The sequence below is a fragment of the Pituophis catenifer genome, unplaced genomic scaffold (genome assembly GCF_029215685.1).
Source record: "Pituophis catenifer annectens isolate HBS135680 unplaced genomic scaffold, rPitCat1.0.hap2 SCAF_1, whole genome shotgun sequence".
NCBI classification, from domain to species: Eukaryota; Metazoa; Chordata; class Lepidosauria; order Squamata; family Colubridae; genus Pituophis; species Pituophis catenifer.
The window spans coordinates 149300668-149323099 of NW_027256881.1; the positions used below are offsets into that span (position 1 = coordinate 149300668).

General features: G+C 42.4%; 1 protein-coding gene across 2 annotated transcripts in view; it reads right to left on the reverse strand.

Moving 5' to 3' along the window:
• PAK5 (p21 (RAC1) activated kinase 5) overlaps window positions 1-22432 on the reverse strand; it is a 127027-nt gene that overhangs the window by 66785 nt on the left and 37810 nt on the right. For both annotated transcript variants that reach the window (XM_070933059.1, XM_070933058.1), the window contains exon 2: window positions 3531-3745. In XM_070933059.1, coding sequence (XP_070789160.1) covers window positions 3531-3734 — 204 coding nt within the window. In that variant the 5' untranslated portion in view covers window positions 3735-3745. The remainder of the gene's footprint in view (window positions 1-3530; window positions 3746-22432) is intronic.

Below are 22432 nucleotides of genomic sequence, written 5' to 3' on the forward strand. Positions count from 1 at the left end.
CTAAAATACCTACAATAGACGAATGGTTAATAAAGATGACAGAACTGGCAACGATGGCTAAGTTGTGAGGGAAAAATCACTGAAGGAATTCATCTACTCAACTTCATTGGAAGCTCTTTTTAGACATTTTGCAGGAGATGGAGAAAACTCAGATTTTGACATATGGATTTGATGTTTGTTAAAATTTTAAAAGGTAAATGGACATTATAGTACAGTCTTAAACTAAGAGTTCAATGTAAGTGTTCCCTATATCCTTGGAAGAAATCATTCTTTGTGTTTTTTTTTTTCCTTTCTTTTTCTTCATACGTTTTTGCACTTCTATCTCTATTCTCTCTTTACTCTGTATCTTATTTTTTCATTATTAGTTCACATTTATCTGTAAAATTAATCAAATTATTAGATGGCAAAAAAGAGAAAAGCAATGAAGATAATTCCATTCCTACTCAGCTTTGTGGCAATCCAGCATTTTTTTAAAACTATAAAATAAAAATGCCTTTAACCAATAAATAAAGACAAAGTGCCCTGGAAGCCAAGCAAAGCAACTGATAGCATCTTGTGTTATCGGTCCCAAGACAGTATCAAATATGGACATTGTCCCTTATTTTCCTTCAGTGGGATCCATGAACAACATTAATGTATAGATGTCTGTTCAGAGGTAAGACCCACTGGCCTCAATAAGATTTCTAACCAGATGACCAAACACAGGCTTATAATATTTTATCTATTTTCTGCTGCTTGTCCCTACATTTCAATCTAGTCTGCCTAAGGATTTATGTGATCCAGGGCAAGTAATATTAATAGCTGGAATCCTGAGAAGATAGTCATCTGCGATTTGTGACAGAATAACAGGGGGAGAGGTCAAGGGTTTGCATAAAAGCTCGTATCTCTAATGTATTACAGTTTTTTGTATTTAACAGAGGTGCACCTTTTGGAATATTACTTTACACTTCACTCACAGAAGAGGAAAGAGAGATGACCTGTGTAATCAATCAAATTTTTGGCATCAAAGAAAATGAAGAAAAGTATATGAGCTGACTTTTAAGATTAATAAACAGAAGACCTAACTTCTGTTTATTAAAAGCTAATAAAAATATGAAGGTACTAGATCAAACAATAGAGACGAACAGAATGGGTTTCAAGATTGAGAGAAGGGTAAGATAACTGGGTGTTAATTTGACAAATATGAATTATATGTTTGTTTCAAAAGAAGTATGTTAAGATATGGAATGAAGTTAAAAAAGACTGAATTTGAAACAGAATTATGTACAAATGATGAACATACTGCTAAAACGTATAAAATGTTTATTAAAATTTGACGCAGAAGAAGAAGTGAAAGAATATTTGATAAAATGAGCTAAAATTTTGGTTATAATATACAAAGGAAACAATGGGAGAATATGTGGCTGAAAGAATTGAAATTCACATTATGTTTACAATCTTAAAGAGAACTTTTATAAAATGATGTCTCATTGGTGTATTTGTCACTGGAAAAATTGTCTAAAATATATAAAGGCACTTGACATGTAAGTTGAAAATATGAATGGGGGGACTTTTTAATCATGCTTGGTGGACGTGAAAAAATGGATTCAAATACACATTAATTCAGATTTTAAAGATTAATATATAACTGAACCCAGAGATGTTTCTTTGGGGACTGATTGACAAAAGTTGGGAAACAACCATGGAACTTTGTTTTTAAATGCAATTAACAGTAGTGAGACTTTTATATACACAATGGTGAAAGAGTTGACACGCCCCACAATGGAAGAAGGGATGGTAAAGACAATGAAATTTGCTGAGATGGCAACATTGACAGTGAAAAGATAGAATTATTTGTAATGCTGACAGGAAATCCCTTTTTTGCATGAAACAGAAACACATGACATACCTTGTTTCCCCCAAAATAAGACATCCCCTGATAATAAGCCCAATCGGGCTTTTGAGCGTATGGCAATAAGGCCAAGCCCTATTTCAGGGTTCAAAAAAATATAAGACAGGGTCTTATTTTCAGGGAAACACAGTATGTTTGATGACATATGAGTTTGATGATTAAAAAAATAGTAGATAATAGAGAAAATGAATATTATTTTCTAACCTTAGAGTAAAAGATCAATTTAAATTTATACCTATACATTTATACCTATACCTACCTGTAAAAGAAAATCAGAAGTCATTTCTTTATATTTCCTTTTCCTTTCTTTTCTTTCTGAACTATTTGCTTTCTCTTTCTTTCTTTTTTTTCCTTTTCAACCTTAATTATTTTATTTATTTATTTATTAGATTTTTATACCGCCCCCTCTCCCGAAGGACTTGGGGCGGTGAACAGCCAAAATTAAAAAACATACAATATAAACATTAAAATACGTTTAAACCAGAATTAAATCCAAAATGGCTCCCCAATTTAAAACGCCTTACCCATGACCCTATAAATAAGACGAATTTAAAATTTAAAATTTCCACATTTAAAAAGGGGGACGATTTAGGCCAGGCCAGTTTGATAAAATAGAAAAGTCTTAAGCGCGCGGCGGAAGGTGCGCAGATCCGGGATCCTACGTATCTCCGGGGGGAGCTCGTTCCAAATCGTAGGTGCCCCCACAGAGAAGGCTCTCCCCCTAGGGGCCGACAGCCGACATTGTTTGGCCGACGGCACCCGGAGGAGCCCCTCTCTATGGGAGCGTACTGGCCGGTGGGAGGCTATTGGTGGTAGCAGGCGGTCCCGTAAATAACCAGGTCCTAAGCCATGGAGCGCTTTAAAGGTGATAACCAGAACCTTGAAGCGCACTCGGAAGACCACCGGGAGCCAGTGCAGCTCGCGCAGGAGAGGTGTTACACGGGAACTCCATGTCGTTCCCATCACCACCCGCGCGGCCGCACTCTGCGCCAGTTGGAGCCTCCGAGTGCACCTCAAGGGGAGCCCCATGTAGAGAGTGTTGCAGTAGTCCAGACGAGAGGTAACGAGGGCATGAGTGACTGTGTGTAGGGAGTCCCGATCTAGATAGGGACGCAACTGGTGGATCAGGCGAACCTGATGAAAAATCCTCCCGGTCACGGCCGTCACATGCTCTTCTAAAGACAGCCGTGAATCCAGGAGGACACCCAAGTTGCGAGCCCTATCCGTGGGGGCCAATGATTCGCCCCCAATAATCAGCGATGGCACTAGTTGACTATATCGGGACGTCGGAAACCACAGCCACTCGGTCTTGGATGGGTTGAGCCTGAGCCTGTTCCTCCCCATCCAGATCTGTACGGCCTCCAGGCACTGGGACATCACTTCAAGGGCATCGTTGGGGTGGTCCGGGGTGGAGATGTACAGCTGGGTGTCATCCGTGTACTGATGGTACTTCACCCCCAAACCACGGATGATCTTGCTCAGCGGCTTTAAATAAATGTTGAACAAAAGGGGCGAGAGGAAATCAATCAATTATTGATTTCTGTTAGTTTTAAAATCTTTCTAGTTTTAAAAAAAAATCTAATAAAGTTATCACAAAGAAAAGAAAATGAAGGGGGAAGGGAAAAAGCTGGTACGGTACCTTCATAGGCGCAAGCTGGATGGGTGTGATGCATGAAGGATCCACCATAGGCTTTGGCCTATTTGCTGTATCTGCCAGCAAACTATGCCATTGTTGAGGTAGTCCGGTGAATTTTTGTTCTCTGTGATCAAATCCAGTGTGTACCCTGTGTTCAAAATTGGAAGGGCCAGAAATTTCAATCTTTTTCTTTTTCTTTCCAAACATGATGGAAAAACCTGAAAAAGAAGATAAAATGTGTTAAGATACACATTACTAAAAACACATGGTGTATATGTTGATGACTGGATAGCAAAGATGAAAAGGAATGGGCACAGAGCTGGCGATATATAAACAATACAAATTCATATTTACTTGAATATGTCTCTCTCTCCTTGCTTTTGCCTATTTTTTCCCCTCTTTTTTTGCCAATTTACATATTTTTCCCCGAGCTGAAATAAGTGATATGTACACTTGCTGTAATCTAGAATTGGCTGGAAGTATACTGGGTGCAAATTAAACTGGAAATTGTCCACAGTAATTTTTCCAACAGACAGGCTATAGGCCCAGGAAAGCTTACTCTGAGCAGCCCAAAGCAACTCAATCACTCAACATTCCAATTTATTTTCAGGCACTAGATGAAAGCATTCAGCTGAACCAGCACTCAGAGCCCAACTTCACAGATACTCATTAGGACCTAAAATATCCTATTCAAGGAGCAATTTTTCATGCTTTCAAACTTAGCAAATAGCAATGAAACTGGGACTGGAAAATCTCATACTTGAAGAAGGGTGACTACAGCCCCCGGAAATGAAAATGGAGGCACCGTTGAGCTCTCTGAGATCTTTGAGGTAACATATCCAGGACAAACCCAAACCACTAAAACTGAAAAAGGATAGATTATTTATGTCTGAAATCATTCTAAGAGCGAACACAACCAACTGAAAACTGATTCAAAACAGTGTTTAGCTAAGCTAAGGCTGACATTCCAGAAAAACTCAGGAATCAGCAATAATACTTTAATATTCAGGAAAAAATGGTAAGCTCAAAATTATTAGGGAACAAAAATGCTATGGAATAGGTACAGAGTATCTCTCTATTCAGAAGACACTAAAACAAAGTAGTGTAAAACTTTCTCATGATTTCATCAAGAAACTGTTATTAACTATTAATACTAGTATAAATTATAATTATATTTTTCTCATTCTATTCAAAGTTCATGATGAATTTTCCCTTGAGAATATAATTGCTAGACTGGAGGTATATCAATATGACTGAGCCATGCAACCGAAGGGAATTCTCTAAACCAGGGATCCCCAACCATGGCTTGGTTCACAACCGGGCTGTGGGCCAGCACACTCGACTTGTGCGAGCGACAGGCCAGCGTGCATGCACATGCGCACAACTTGCAGTCCGGTTCCCCTCTTCCTCCCCCCCCCAGCTGGGCCGCTAAGCCACAAAAATTGGAGACCACTGCCCTAAACCAATGAAGGAAAGAAGAAAATAACTGATCAATTAAAGGGTGGGCGGTTCATTACATCTGTGTATCACATAGGGCAGGGGTGTCAAACTCACAGCATCACGGCGCCATCATGTGACATATCACGATTTTTTTCCCCTTCTCTAAACCAAGCGTGGCTAGCATGTGACGCATCCGGCCCGCGGGCTGGGAGTTTGACAGCCCTGACATAGGGCAATAAAAGAAATATTTTTTTATTCTGGTGGCAAAGTTGCATGGCTTTCACACACATGAGTTTTCAGGATGCTCTTTGCTTCTGGAAAAAAAAAAGAGGTGCATAAACAATAGAACAGCACTAATGCTATCTTCACAGCATCTTTTGAAAGAATGGAAACTCATGCACTCCAGATGATATGGGCCCCAATTTATGCTATGAAGCCTTTTTATGCAGATTTCTATTATTTGCTTGAATTACTTTTAGTATATAGATGGAACTGTTACTTTTTGTTTGTTGTCATACTGGTGATGATGATGATGTAGCCATCATTTACCTTTTTTTTTTTTTTTTTAATTTGATTTATATGCCGCCCTTCTCCGGAGACTCAGGGCGGCTTACAATGCGTTAAGCAATAGCCTTCATTCTTTTGTATATTTTATACAAAGTCAGCTTATTGCCCCCACAAACTGGGTCCTCAATTTACCTACCTTAGAAAGGATGGAAGGCTGAGTCAACCTTGAGCCTGGGGAGATTCGAACTTGCAGTAATTGCAGGCAGCTGAATGTTAATAACAGGCTATTAGTCTGCTGCGCCACCAGGCTCTTGGTGGCTACCTTGTCCTTTGCACATTGTAAATATTTTTGCTTCTGTTAGAATTACATATATAATTCTTTATGCTTAAATTTAGGGGCAGGAAACTTGTGATTTCCAAATGTTGCTGAAAACAAGGACAATAATAATTTCTTAAACATAATTCCCAGATTCCATCATCAATGCCCATTTTAGAAGGAGTTGCCAGAAATTATACTCAGAGAGCTACACGTTCCTTGCTTGTTGCTCAAAACAGAACCTACACTTTTGATGTAGATGGAGTTGCCCACTTTAGGAGAACATTGCCAGTCTTTCAGACATCCACCCTGCCCTTATTTTCCACAGATCTGTTAAATTAATATTTTCAATCATTTGGTGGGGCATGCAGATGATTTCCTAAAAAACAAATTGTACGTTAAAAGTTCAACTGTGGATATACAAAAATCATTGCAACAAATCAAATCAAAGGGACACTCCAAGTGAAGTCCACAGCACAAGAAAGGGGTTCATTTTTTTTTTTCCTAATCAACTTTATCAGATCATGAAAACTGTCATTTTCTGGAAAACACCTACTCTGACATGTAGTGGGTCTTCCAAGATTAAAGGAATTGGGTTTTCCACCCTTCTCTATCAAGAGACACCAATCTGAGCAGCAACTAAAATTGGTTCCATTCAGTCATTCTGGTCCAAAGTAATACAGAAAAATCTTTTCACAAAACCATTCATCTAGATTTTGAGAGAAAAGGCTAAGGGGAGGGGTGAACAAGATATTGGTCTCCTTTAGTTCAAAGTTACAGAATAGCAACTAATTGAAAAGCTGCTTCCAGACTGACTTGTGGGACAATCCATCATGGCTCTTATTTTCTTGGTGAGGGAAAAAAAAATCTCTTGAGAGGCCACTTACTATATTTCTTGCTTGGGCGGTGGGCAATTGCTCCTCACTAAAATATCAATTTTGCTTCTGAAAATCAAGCATTATTAAAAAAATAAAAATAAAATCCAGCACTGCATCAGTCTGTAATCACAGAACTGTATGCTCTGAGGCTTAACAGCTTGATTGCAATCCTCAAGGAAGATGTGTATTGCTAAAATCTTTAGCTTAAAATTGTGTTTATTTTGGCCTTCTGAAGCTTTTGCCCTTTTGTTCTTTTAAAAGGGATTCACTAGCAATAAGCGGACCTTCTCAGAGACACCGAGGCCAATTTCTGTGTTTTTGAGGCCCTGAGCAACAGGAAGAAGAATCCTTAATATAACAAAATGAAGTTCACGCTCACAAACACACACAAAACAGGACGGAGGGGGGGAGGGAGTTTCATATCTTTTATGATTGAGTATGATATAAACATAATGCATATTTCATGAACTTTATCTACAGGAGAAAAAAATCAATAAAATTGGCCAACTGGAAATATTCATAGAATTATTTATTTAACATGTTCTATGTATTCTTTTCATAATCATGAGCCCTTGCTGAACAAGACCAAGGGTTTATTTGATCTAACAATATTATTTCTAACAGACCAAACATTTCTGTAAAAATGTCAGATGGGATTTATTGTATTTTCAATGGACTGTACAGGCTTGACTCTTAGGCAAGGATTATGGAAAAAGAAACACTACACACCTGGGTGGGACTAATGATACTCCAGAAGAGATGGGCTGTATTTTCAGATCTTTTTAACACTTAAGTCAAATTCAAAACATTAAAACCAATTCTGATTCCAGATAGAAACTCAAGGGAGACGTGCACTGCCCTACATATTCCAAATATTGGTGGTTTCAATTGAAGCTTCTTACATAAGTTCCTGACTTATTAACTTAAAAAAAGGGACTCTTTTTGATTAAAGACTTCTTTGTAGATTAAGGACTTAATGGGTCCTGCCTATCAGTTAGCTGATCTTGAGCAAAACAAGTCTCTTTATTCCACAAAGAACGTTCATTCCTGATAACATTCTAAAAAGCAACAAAATGTGAAAAATATCTGAATCATATTGTCAAAAATTTAGCAGAATCGGGGAAAAAGGTACACCGTATCAATATTTCTTGATGAGTCAAATATCCTGTTTCCCCTAAAATAAGACATCCCCTGATAATAAGCCCAATAGGGCTTTTGAGCGCATGCATTAAAATAAGCCCCCCCCCCCAAATATTTAAATACATGTGCAGCCGCTCTCTGCCATTTCCCCTGGTTTCCTCCACGCACCCCAAAATAATAAGACTTCCCCGAAAATAAGGCCAAGCGCTTATTTCGGGGTTCAAAAAAATATGAGACAGGGTCTTATTTTCAGGGAAACACGGTATGACCAATTGTATATTTTAATAGCATTTTAGAAAGCAAATGATGTAATCCTTGGATGGTGTCAGCAACAATGATATTTGGGGGCTGAACTGTTGTTATTTTTTTCATAATTTCCCAATCCATTTCCATGACAGTGGTGACTTCTTTATACCATTCCTATTTTTTTTGGGGGGGGGAGGGGTAGTCTGTTGGTCCAGAACCAAGCACTAAACCAAAAAAAAATTTCTGCTAAAAGACAGTGGAACTGATGGAAATAGTGAGCAGTTCCCATCAATAAGATGGTATAGTTACACCAGCAGTTTTAGACAAATAAAGCAAGACTGGGTCTATCTAAACCAGGGGTGTCAAACTCGATTTCATTGAGGACCATATCAGGGTTGTGTTTGACCTCAGGAAGCCGGGGTGGGTAGTGGCCAGGGTGGGCATGGCCAGCTCGACGTCACTTGTGTTGGGGGCACCTGTAGTGGCCCAAGCGTTCTGTCAGCGGAAACAGGCTCCTGAGCTCCGTTTTTAGCTGCGACAGCCTCTTGCAACCCTCTGCCAGCAAAAACGAAGTTGGGGAGGGCCGTCCAAGTTCCATTTTTGCTAGCAGTGGCACTGTGGGCCAGTCCTGTTTCCAGGGAAGCCACACGAGCCAGATATAAACACCCCATGGGCCAGATCTGGCCCTCAAGCCTTGAGTTTGACACCCCTGATCTAAACTATGATATACCGAGAAGTCATGGCAAGAGGTAGATTCTGGAGGACAGCAGTAGGGTACTGGCGAAGAAGCACATTACCTGCTCCGGATACTTGAAGTTAGCCTACCACTTGAAATGCAATGGGAAAAGGGGGCCCATGGACCCAATTGATGGGAAAGGCCACCATCATTCCAGATGGTTTTGCTTCTGGAAAAGGAACACTCATTCACATATTTTTCATTCACATACACATATTCACATATAGTGAATTTTTTGAATTCACATTCACAAAACACAAAATGTTTTGCTGTCTATTCACATAGACAGCAAAACATTTTGCAAAAAATAAGTAATTTAGAAATGAGTCTAATTCCAAGGAGAGAATTTGAAGAAGAAAAAAAAAGGGGGGGAATGTTTAGTCCAAATTTAAACCAAACTCTTCTCAGTAAGAAGGACAAGAAGAGAGTGGCAATTGGGAAATCCTTAGAGCACAGCTCTATAACAACCAAAGTTTGAGGCGGTTTTCGTGGGAAAATCCTTCCTGCTAGATAGATAGCTGGAAGTGCTAGATTGCTAGCTTGGATTTCTCCTGGCAGAAAACTAGGTACCTCACCATAGTTTGAGGTTTGGATACCAGCAACAATTCTTTTGCTCTTTCCCTCATTCTACCTTAATCACTGGTTTTATTGGTTTGTTGGCATTTTTGGCGGACTCTTTCTGAACTACATGGGCCTGCACCTTGCTAGTTTGTACAGTGTCTTCATGTGATTTAGATAGGAGATGCCTTTCTACACTTGTGGCTCTTATTGGTCAAATGTCTTCAGAGTTGGCAAACACACTCTTATTATAGAAAAAAATTATTAAAAATTACAGAAAAACAATTATAAAAAAAAAGAAAAGAAAAGAAAAAAAATTATGTGGGGGTGGGGTGTTGATTGTCCAGACTTTTTGCTCCTGAAGCTTTCCAATGATGGCTTCAAGACTTTCCCCCCTCTTCTGGTATTAAAATCGATGCATTAATTTTCCATTACAACTTGAGCACAGATAGTTCTTCTGCTCTGTTTGTCGTACAAGACTTCTGCCGCCGTAAGCTTTCCAGAAATGTTGCATTGAGGGACCTGATAGACGGGAAACATGTTACTGTAGCCTTGTTTAATAAACAAAGTGTGTGCGAGAAATGGGCTGGGAGGAGAAAGTACAGGAGGCAGAATGTCCCTGGATGATGAAACCATAGGAAGGCTGTCTCAAAGGCACGCACAAAGGGCTAGAGAGATTCTGTTTACTAATATTCTAATTTGCATCCTGCACTGTAGGTTCTGCCTCAACAAATGACAATACCTTGTTCCCTGCGTCTTCTTGTGGAATGTGAGCAACGTTGGACCTAGTGAGCATATGGATGGAAAACCTCAATAAAATCCTAAACATGGAAGTAAGACGGGGGGGGGGGAGGGAAGCCTCAAACTAAAAAAGCATTAGCCATACCACAGATGCCAAAGAAACAACCACAGGAATATCTATGAGGTCAATAGGAATCAAGCTCAATTCAAGGGAGATTTTTTTGCCATACCTTTGTAGATCTTGAGGGCACTGGGTGAGTTTGAAGCTCCTTTCCAAACCTTATCTTTTTATGACTCTCAATTCATAAGTCTACATACAGAATATTTATCCCTCTCCTGAAAAGAGAAGGGTGTGAATCATGTTTGTGTCCAGTTATGCAAGCATAAGCCGTCTCATGCATGTTCAAATACACCAACATTTGGTATGATCCCACACAATCATTTCTAACACTTTATTTATTTATTTATTTATTTATTTATTTATTTATTTATTTATTTATTTATTTATTTATTTTGTATACCGCCCTTCTCCAACAGGACTCAGGGCGGTGAACAGCCACAGTAAAACACAACATATAAAATTTAAAAGCAGTTTAAAAGACATTAAATAATTTTGACCATCAATTTAAAACAACCCAGTTAAAACCAAATTCAAATTAAAACCGCAAGGATGGGATCAAGCCAGTCTGACTAGATGAAATAGATGTGTTTTCAGGGCCTGACAAAAAGTCCGGAGGTCTGGTATCGTGGTCTTCTTGCACAGGGTTACAGCAGATCTTGTGCTGCCTTGCTAATCTCCTGGCATGTTCGAAGCCTAAAAATCGGTTGTCTCCCCCACCACCTGCTCCCCAGTGCTACTGTCCCAAAATGGCCAAAAGCAAAAACACTGAAACAATGCCAAGCCCAGAATTTTCTCATTGTCAGGATTTCTGCTGAAACACACAATACCTTGTTTATTGTTGAAAATGCCTTCACTGGTTACACCACAGCACAGCAGGATGACCCAGATGGCTTTCCCATGAGAAACATCTAATAGAGACTCACAACGAAATAAATCCAACTTTAAAAAAAAAAAAAAAGCAAAGACAATGTGGGTTTGTATAGCGAGGCAAAACGTTGGCAGGGAATTAGCGAAGAAAACACTATTGTCCTTCAGAGAACATCATTTGCTTTGTACATTCTATTTCAGCTTTTCTTAACTTGGACCACTCCATATGTCTTGGAGTTCAGTTCCCGTTATCCCCTGCCAACTTCAGACTTGACATAAATAAGAAGATTCTCCAGATGATCTCTTCCTGAAGAGGAGGACGGATGTACCCTGTTTTCCCCAAAATAAGACATCTCCTGATAATAAGCCCAATCAGGCTTTTGAATGCATGGCAATAAGGCCAAGCACTTATTTCAAGGTTCAAAAAAAATATAAGACAGGGTCTTATTTTTGGGGAAACACGGTACTAGCTTTCCAACTTCGTGAGAACTTGAACATGATAGCCATGCTTTAAAGGATTCTCACATGTTATGTGGGCTCCGTCCTTGACACTCTTCTTACCCTCCTGATGGCTTTGTTTTCAAAGTTAAAGCAGTAACATTTACGCAGGTTACTAAACGAAGAGAGGAACACACTGATGCTGTCTAACAACTTAAGTAACTATGTTGCCATAGTAAATATATAGCTCCTACTCCTGATTTAAAGAGCATAGCATTGCAAACTTAGATCAGGAGAATTGGCGAAGTCTCATGCTTGCATGTCAAATCATGTTATGCCATTTGAAATAGCTCCACCTTGGCTCTTCCAGTCATTGTATCTTCATACCACCTAGCTAACCTTGACCAATCCTGAAAGTTAAGCAGGATTGTACCCAGTTGTATTTGGAAGGGAGATCATGAAGAAATTCCAGGTCTGTGGGCTAGAATGAGAAGCTGAAAAAATGCTTGAAGAAGGCAATGCAGACTATTTCCATATTGCTGTCAAGAAAACTACACAGATGTACCCTGTTTCCCCGAAAATAAGACCTGACCAGAAAATAAGCCCTAGCATGATTTTTCAGGATGCTTGTAATATAAGCCCTATCCCCAAAATAAGCCCAGTTAAGATTGTCAGCCAGATGGATGCATTTAGTACCGTATTTCCCCCAAAATAAGACCCAACCAGAAAATAAGCCCTAATGTGACTTTTGGAGCAAAAATTAATATAAGACGTGGTCTTATTTTCAGGGAAACACGATATTTTTGCCCAGGAGCAGAACTCAGCTCAAACAAATCTACAGTTTACTTCAGAGTGCATGCTGACTTTCACTGAATACTTTTCCCAATACACATATAGTATTTCCAAAGCACACCAATACAAACTAGATCAGACTAGCAAATAATGCCTCTGTGAGCAAAACTAGCATGTCCAAGAGAAGGTCTTGAACAGGTGGTTGGATAAATCTGTAGGGACAAAGGTATAAATGGCTAAGAGGTATAAAGGAGAGATTTCACACAAACACACACTCTTCACACTAAAAGTCAAAGGGGCACTTGAGAGGGATGAGTACATGGAGAACTACCTATATAGAGTTCCTACAGCCTCTACTTCCAAGAAGGAAGACTGGAGAGGCACATGACCTAATCCAGCACAGTCATTCTTCTTTAAAATTTAATTTAAAAAAAAAAATCTTGATATCTAGTTTTTCTTAAGCATGGCAGATTTTGGACGGTATGAGAACACACCCAGCCTCATTAATAGGACCTACCTATGGTAACCAAGCTCCCAATTTACCATTGGAGTGAGTATTTATTTGTACAGCAGGTTCCATATTCGAGGAAAATCCGTAAGGCCATACAGCATTACAGGCATTTGCAGCATATTAAACAATGCTTTAAGAATTCTGTAACAAGCAAAATTCTTCAGTAGCTTTATAACCATGTCTGTAGTGGGTTAGGGATACCCAGATTAAATTGTACGATATGAAAACAGAGACATTTCATAGACTTTGCAAACTTATTTAATGGAAGGTATTTTAAAGCTTTAATATTATGTGGGCAACAATGGGGGGAAGGGGAGGGAGATACATCAGAGCATTGGATATATGTTTAGCTCACCACACCAGCAATGAGCCACTACAGTAGGTGCCACTGTAAAGGCATTCTTTGGGTTACATAGAAAATGTCCTACCTGAACGTCCCTTTTATGCTTGCTGCGACGACAATCCTACTAATGGGTTCCTTCAGTTCTGATTGGTTGTACTGAGTGTTCATAATGTTTTCCTTTGCAGTCCTGGTCCCGCCCACCCTGCCTTGGCTAGTCAGTCTTTTTCACGAATTATCTCCACAATTGAAGCAGAAAGGTAGCGGAAACAACTTCTCCAACACACCGACACACTGCAGAGGAAGAAAAAAAGGAAAACCCCACCCATGGCAGGGGATGGCTGGCCGACGGGCGGGCCGAATTGTCGTCGCAGCGAGCATAAAAGGGATGTTCAAGTAGGACAACGTCCATTTTCCTGACTCGCTGCTCCGACAATCCTACTAATGGGACATGCCCAAGATCACGAATTCTGAGAGGGAACCGGAGCCATCCCCTGAACATGGGGGGAAATTATAGATTGTAAGACACATCTGCTGAAAGAAGCGTCGGCAGAAGCAAACATATCCAAACGATAATGACGAACAAATGAAGAAAGGGAAGACCAGGTGGCCACCCGGCAAATTTCGTCTATAGAGGCCTGTGTAGCCCAGGCCGCAGAAGTGGCCGCGCTCCTTGTGGAATGTGGTAAGATGCCACCTGGAATAGAACTCCCTTGTAACTCATAGGCTTTAGAGATACAGGCTTTAAGCCAGCACCCCACAGTAGCAGAAGAGACCTTCTGTCCTATGGACAACGGCAAAAAAGACACCAGCAAGGCCTCCGTCTTCCGAAAGGAGGCGGTACGTCGTATATAACGCCTGAGAGCTCGACGGACGTCTAGGGTATGCCATTTCTTTTCTAGCGGATGATGAGGGTCTGGGCAAAAATTTGGGAGTACAGTTTCTTGAGCCCAGTGAAATCTTGAATTAATTTTAGGCACAAATGCCGGATCAAGCCGAAGAACCACACGATCGGGGAAGAAAATACAAAGGTCCTGTTGAATAGAGAGCGCTGCAATCTCGGAAACTCTGCGAGCTGATGTCACCGCTAACAGAAAGGCCATCTTTAATGACAAGTAACGCAAGGAAGCCGAACCCAGTGGTTCAAAAGGAGCATATGTGAGGGCTTGCAACACGATAAGGTCCCATGTAGGATAGCGGTGTATCATGGGTGGGCGTAAATTTGCGGCCCCGTGTAAAAAGGACTGAATCCTCTGATCATGAGAAAGAGACTGTTGACCCTCTCCAGTCAAAACAGTAGCTAAAGCCGCTACTTGGCGCCAAAGAGTTGACGGGGACAAACCCTTGTCGAAACCCGTCTGCAGAAATTGAAAGACATCGGAGACAGAAGCCGAGGTAGGATCGACATGGTTAGAAATGCACCACTGTGCGAAAATTCTCCAGGACGCATTGTAAATGCATACGGTCAAGGACCGCCTGGCCGCTTGAATGGTAGAGATGACGTCAGATGGAAAGTTGTCCTTCCTTAAGATGATCCTTTCAAGCGCCAGACGGTCAACTGGAGCCAGTCTGGATCCGGGTGGAGAACGACGCCTTGGCTTAGGGACATTCGGTCGCGAGGAATGCACCATGGGGCCTTGACAGACAGGTCCATCAGATCGGCGAACTACGCTCTCCGTGGCCAATGAGATGCCACCAGGAGAAGGTCTGCCTGTTCCAGAAGCACCTTCTGGATCAATCTCGGAATGACCGGAATCGGGGAAAATACATAGAGGAGACCTTTGGGCCACGGGGAGGAGAGAGCGTCGTGGCCTTCTGTGCCTGACAAAGAAAAGCAGGTGAAATACCATGGAAGCTGTGCGTTTTGAGACGTCGCAAACAGATCAACGATTGGGGTCCTGAATCTGGCTGAAATTTCGTGAAACAGTAGGGGGCTCAAGCGCCACTCCGATGGATCCAAGCAACCCCTGCTGAGGTAGTCCGCTTGGAGACTGGACTTGCCCGATTTGTGCTCCGCCTTTAGTGAGAGGATATGCTGTTCTGCCCAAGACATTAACCTCTCTGTCTCCGCCATCATCTCCTTGGACTGTGTGCCGCCTTACCGATTGAGATGGGCCTTCGTGGCCATATTGTCTATTAGAATGAGAACATGTTTGTTGCGTACCTGAGAAAGAAACTGAGTCAAAACCAACCGCACTGCACGGAGTTCCAACCAGGTGATACTGTGTTGTCTTTCCAGAGGGGACCAAGTTCTTTGCGCAAGAAGCGACTCCAGATGGGCGCCCCAGCCATATAGGCTGCCATCCGTGGTAATTGTGACCCGCTGAGGCTCGAGAAAGAGGGTCCCGGATTGAAGGGCTGGAGAGACCCACCAGCGAAGAGACTGCCGCACACGACGAGGAACCACTACTTTAGTAATTGCCTCTGCACGCCCTGTCCGTTGAAAAGTGAGCAAGAACCACTGCAGTTGACGGGAGTGGCGGCGTGCCCATGGCACGATCTGAATGCAAGATATGAACTTCCCCAATAGTTGGGACAACAAGAGAACCGGAACAGAGTTCTTTGATAACACTTGGTGCACAAGGTCCCTGATACTGGATTGGCAATCCGGAGATAGAAAAACACGGCCATGTAATGAATTTATTATCGCCCCCAGGTGAAGAATGTTCGTCGTTGGAGAAAGGTGGCTCTTGTCCAGATTGAGAACGAAACCGTGACTCTTCAAGACGTGAAGTACCGTCCGTCTGTCCCGCTGTGCCTGGTCCGGGGAGGCCGATAGAAGCAAAATATCATCCAGATAACAAACTATGTGGACGGAGCGCTCCTGCAACGAAGCCGCCAAGGCCGCCAGAACCTTTGTGAACATCCAAGGCGCCGATAGTCCAAACGGCATGGCCTTGTATTGAAAATGGCACTCGTTGTAAGTAAACCGGAGGAAGCGTCTGTGAAGCGAGCGGATTGGCACATGGAGATAGGCTTCCTTGATGTCGATTGACTGCATAAGATCCCCACGCCGGCTGCAGCCGAGAATGGAACGGAGCGAATGCATTTTGAAACGCCAATACAACACATGGAGGTTGAGTTGTTTGAGGTTCAGAATTCCCCCCCCAACCCCCCAAACCCTTGGGAACAAGAAACAATATTGAATAAAATTCGGTCCGTACCTGATTTTCCAGAACCGACTCGATGGCCTCTATGTCCAACAGGTGTTGGATCTCTAGATCCATGAGATGTCTCTTCTGAGGAGAACCCGACAAGGGGCACTGAATGAATCGGTTCGGAGGGGTGGAGGTGAATTCCAGAGAAGGCCGCTGGTGATAGTGCGAAGAAGCCAGGTGTCCATTGAAGAATTGTCCCACTGGTAAAAGGACTGGAGCCTTCCGCCTATAGAAAGGGGAGATGGCGAGTCACTTGCCATGACGGAATGAGTGAAAACCAGAGCCCCGGAAAGGTCTCTTAAGGCCGGGTCGGCGTCTGCCCCGGTCTCGGAAGGAGGAGCGATCAGATGACGAGTACTGTCCCTGGGCGGAAGATCGTTGAAAATAGGACCCGCTGGCTTCTGGGTCAACACGAAAGGGCGGCCGGGTATAAGGGGTGTATCTGCGATCCGGTCATCTATATGATGTAGAAAGTACCTTTCTTTTATCACAACCTTCCACCAAAACTGGACCCAAAGCCGGTCCAAAAAGAGCGGATCCTTTATAGGGAGCCACGGAAAGCCGCCATTTAGACTTCAAGTCGGCCCTCCAATGACGAAGCCATAGGAGGCGACGAGAAACCACTGTGGAGGCAAGGGCTCTGGATGCAAACTTAGCAGCGTCCAACGAGGCATTGGCAGAGTATTCAGCTGCTGCTATTAGCTTAGTCACATCCTGATGAATATGGGCCTCTTCTGGAGGCAATCTGTCTTGAAGCTGGTGAAGCCAGATAAGCGACGCCCTATTAAAAAACAAGGCAGAAGTCGCCGTGCAGATGACCCAGGCAGCCGCCTGATGCGTTTTTCTAAAGGACATCTTTGCTCGTTTATCCTCCATCTTAAGACCGTCTCCAACATCCCCGGCAAGAACCGAAGAAGAAATGAGGCCTGAAACAGGCTCATCCACCGAAGGTAACTGCAATAAAGTGTCTAGTTCTGGGGCAGCGCAATACATCCTTTTGTCATGTCCAGTAGGTCCAGAAAGAGACCTAGCCGTTGTATCACCTGCAAAAATAAATCCGGACATGGTACAAAGTCAATCTCAGGCTGAGGCAACTTGAATAAGGACTCATTACGGTTGGACTGATCCTGTGACAATGAATCTAGGTCAAGTACTTTGCCCATGTTGGTAGCCACCTTCGCCTTATGCAAGAGCGATTTAAAGAGGGCAGGCCTGAAAAGCCCTGGAAAGGCCGGTTTGTCTGGCATATTCTCCTCATCGTTAGAAAGTTCAAAGTCCTCAAGATAACCCCATCTTGAACAGAACCCTCATTCAAATCTCTGAATGAGATTTCACAGAACCTAGGTCTGTAGAACAACTAAGTTTACATAGATAAAACCTGGCTAGAAAGAATATGCACATAAAAGCCTACGAAAAAGAAAAAAGATACATTGTACCTTTACAGGAAGGATATTTGAGAAGTGGGTGTGGCTCACTGACAACGCCTTAAAAGGCAGAAATAGCTATCTGAGTCTCCCAGAGAGCAACACAGAGTTGCAGTTTGTCAGCAGAAAAAAGGCCCAGAAACTTGTGAATGAGATTTCACAGAACCTAGGTGTGTAGAACAACTAAGTTTACGTAGGTAAAGCCTGGCTAGAAAAAATATGCATATATATAATATATATATATATAAGGCAAACAGTCAGGAAGGCAGCAGAGAAATAGGAAAAATTGCAAATAAACTCCCCTTTAGTTCAGCAGACGTCCAGGCAATAGAAGTCAGGGAGACAGATGGATGTAGGAACTCCATCCGCAATGCCACGCTTCGCTGCCCGCTCGGGTAAGGATCAAGCCGAGCTGTCAAGTCAAAACTCCTTTTCAAAATGGCAATCAGAAGAAATTGGCGCCAGAAAATGGCGGGCGCAACGACAACTGCTTCAGTGGAGTCGCAAGCGCCGCTTAAAAGCCAGTAAAGCCAAACAGGAAATCAATCGGCAAGCCAAAAGAGAGCAAATGAGTTGATAAACTGCTCACCCCCAGCCAGTAACCAGGCTGTCAAATTCGAATTGGCGGGAACCCTCACCTGCCGCAAAGCTGTCTCCCAACGTCAGGGTATGCCTCTGATGGGCAGGAACCCTGGAGCCGCAAATTGCAAGGAGAAGCTACGTGGGTGAGGGCGGTTATACCGGCAAGCCGGGAAACCAGTTCCTCCACCCGCGGCACAACAAAAGGCAATAAAATGAAACGCGCCTCTCACCTGGGCGAAAATGTCAATTGCGCCTCTCAGCTGGCTTTCGGAGATAAAATGGCGGATCGGCGGCTCAGGGCCGCAGCCCGAATCCGCAGCTCGCTGAGCATAAGAACTCCCCCGGTGCGCAGCTCTCTGATAATAATTTTAACACAAATAACGAATTAACAAGACAGCAGTAAAATTTAACAGAGAAATCCAGCGAAAGCCTAATAATAGGTTAGTCAAAAAGCACTCAGATCTGATCCAATCCACTGAGTGAAAAAGACTGACTAGCTGAGGCAGAGTGGGCGGGACCAGGACTGCAGAGGAAAACATTATGAGCACTCAGTACAACCAATCAGAACTGAAGGAATCCATTAGTAGGCTTGTCGGAGCAGCGAGTCAGGAAAATAGAATAACAGAATTGGAAGGGACCTTGGAGGTCTTCTAGTCCAACCCTCTGCCTAGGCAGGAAACCCTACACCACTTCAGACAAATGGTTATCCAACATCTTCTTAAAAACTTTCAGTGTTGGAGCATTTGCAACTTCTGGAGGCAAATTGTTCCACTGATTAATTGTTCTAACTGTCAGGAAATTTCTTCTTAGTTCTAAGTTGCTTCTCTCCTTGATTAGTTTCCACCCATTGCTTCTTCTCCTACCCTCAGGTGCTTTGGAGAATAGTTTGACTCTCTCTTCTTTGTGCCAGCCCCTGAGATATTGGAACACTGCTATCATGTCTCCCCAGTCCTTCTTTTCATTAAACTAGACATACCCAGTTCCTGCAGTCGTTCTTCATATCTTTTAGCCTCCAGTCCCCTAATCATCTTTGTTGTTCTTCTCTGCACTTTTTCTAGAGTCTCCACATCTTTTTTACATTGTGGCGACCAAAACTGAATGCAGTACTCCAAGTACTGCATCCTTGGCCTTACCAAGACACTATAAAGTAAAATACCCACAACCACTACTTATGTGCCCACTTCCATGCTTGTCCAGAGTCCATTAAGCCATCAAATTGCTTTTAATGTCCCATAGAGACTTATGCAGAAGAAAGGACCTACATCCAGGGAATCATGCTATTCACAAAACAATAACATATTGTTTTATTTAATGCTGCATCTAGAATTAATGAAATTGATTTCCAAACAGGATAGAACAGTTTCCAAAACCTGAAAACCATGGTGGCTCATCCCTTCCCCCCATTTGCCTAAAGATATAGAAGGGATTGTTAATAGTCAGGGGAGAGAGAGGTATGTTTCAGAGAGTGGATGGATGAGAACATGAATATATGTTTGCACTAGCCAAAAGGAACAAAATTAAACAGAAGTCTCAAATTTATTTCTGCATTAATAAAATGTATTACTATTAACTGAACCTTTCCATAATTGAAAAAGATAATAATAGCATTTACTCAAAATGGTAAAATCCATTTATATTGCATATCAGCTCTAAAAGTCTTGAAAATTCACTCTGACTATGTATTAAAGAGGAGCAGCCAAGAAACTTCACATTGTTCCACTAAAATCACTGGTCCGTAAAAGGTCCCTGGTGTACGCTTTCCCGTTACTTTGCAAAAATACAGCTGTCCATCTTTCACGGAACTAGAGATATCACATCAGGTTGGTCTTCTCAATTGTGTTTTATCAGAGCAAGCTGTTCCACTCACCCATTTATTTTGTTCAGCGCACTGAACAAAACTGGAAAAAATCTCTACAGGTAATTCTTGATTTACAACCAGTCACTTAGCAACCATTTGAAGTTACGACGGATCTCCCTGGGGGTACCTATGACTCAGTTCAGGGTGGGCTTCAAAATTTTTTAGCAAAAGGTTCTCTGCCCAGTTGTTGGGTGGGCGTGGCCTAGTCAGCCTCCTGCACCACGGGAGGGGGGGGCATTTTTACCCTACCTGGGATCTGGAAGCTTTCCTCAAGCCCCTGGGAGGGTAAAAATGGCCTCCCCAAACTCCGGAGGCCCTCTGGCCTTCCCGAACTTCCAGTAGGCCCATTTTTTGTCCTTCCCGAGCCTTTGTACACGCCCTACACTTACTTGCATCCAAAACGGGCTGCGTGGGGACTCCTGGGAGGGGCGGGGTAGGCGGATCAGCCAGGAGTAGGATTTGGGGGTTCTCCGAATTGCACAGAATCTTAGCTAGAGGTTCTCCCAAAACCCTGCGAACCCCAAGCAACCCACTCCTGACTCAGTTACAAACTTCCAAGCATTTACTATCCTTTTTCAGCAAAACTGGACCATAACAAATCATGGGTTTGCTTCATGACTGCGGCATTTGATTAACAAGTGTGGTGGTCAATTTATGACCATGGAGGTCACTTAACTACTGTTTCAAAGGAGGTTATATAATCAGGTGGGTCACACGGGTGACCCAATTTACAACATCACAACTTACAACTGTGATCGGCAGACTCCATTATGGTCGTAAATCGAGGATTACCTGGAATGATTCTGATGCCCAAAGAATCTATGAAGCTAGGGCCACAATGCAAACAACTCTCCCACTTGCCCATGTGCAGAGTGCATTATACTATAGCAGCCTTTCCCTATTTGATGCTCATTTAAAAGATTGGGATTAAAGTTTCAAAAATTTTAAACCAAACTGATGTGAAACTTTGGGAAGTCTAGTTCTAACAAACTTGAATGTCTGATCAATATAACATTTACTCTACCAAACCAGAAGTAAACTGCATTGCTGAAAAACTCAAGACTCACAAGTAAATGAGAAAAAGGTCATTTTTTCCCTAGCAACATGATAAGAAAAAAAATTCATTTCACTGGATTTTCAGAAAACCTTTTATAATAAAACAATGTAATTTTGTAATAAACTGTGGTTTATTGAACAAGCCACAATGACTTGCCTTGCACACACAGCCAAAGTCATAAACTGCAGTTTACAGTCCTTCATTTGAAGCCAAAATACCACGGTGACTTTGCATGACATGTAAATCCAGCTACAATGGCTAGAGATGCTCTCAGGTTTCAACAGGTCTTTCAAAAAAAAAAATGCAATGAAAAGTTTGGACTGAATTTGTAAGCTTAGTTTGGGAATGGACAAGTTAGTAAAACAGAAGCCAGTTATCGTTTGGTGAAAAGGGTTAGGTGGTTTTTTTTTCATCCTGCCTTTATTATTTTTATAAATAAATTGGCTCAAGACGGCAAGCATACCTAATAAAGATAGTCCTCAACTTACAACAGTTCATTTAATGACCACTCAAAGTTATAATGACCCTGAAAAAGTGACATGACTGTTTTTCACACGACCACTGCAGCATCCCCATGGTCACCTGATCAAAATTCAGAGGCTTGGCAATTGACTCATATTTATGACGGTTGCCGTGTTCCAGAATCATGGGATCCACTTTTGTGACCTTCTGACAAGTGAAGTCGATGGGAAGCCAGATTCACTTTACAACCGCATAACTAACTGCAGTGATTCACTTAACAACTGTGGCAAGAAAGGTCATAAAAAGGGGCAAAATTCATTTAAACAACTGTCTCGCTTAGCAACAGAAATTTTGGGCTCAACTGTGATCGTAAAGTGAGGACTACCTGTATTCCCGCTTCCTCCTATATTCCCCACAACAAGAATCCTGTGAGATGGTTTAGGTCTGTGATGGCAAACATATGGCACATGTGCCACAGGTGACACGCTGAGCCATATCGGTGGGCATGCGAGCTCAGCTCCGCCGTGCATGCGCGTGTCGGCCAGCTGAATTTCGGGCCTTTTAGGCCCACCGGAAGTCAGGAAAAAGGCTGTTCCCAGCCTCCGGAGGGCCTCCGGGGGAGTGGGGAAGGCCATTTTTGCCCTCCCCAGCCTCCTAGAAAGGCTCTGGAGCCCAGGGAGAGCAAAAAATGGGCCTACCTTGCCATCACATACCAAAAGTGGGGGGAGCGCGG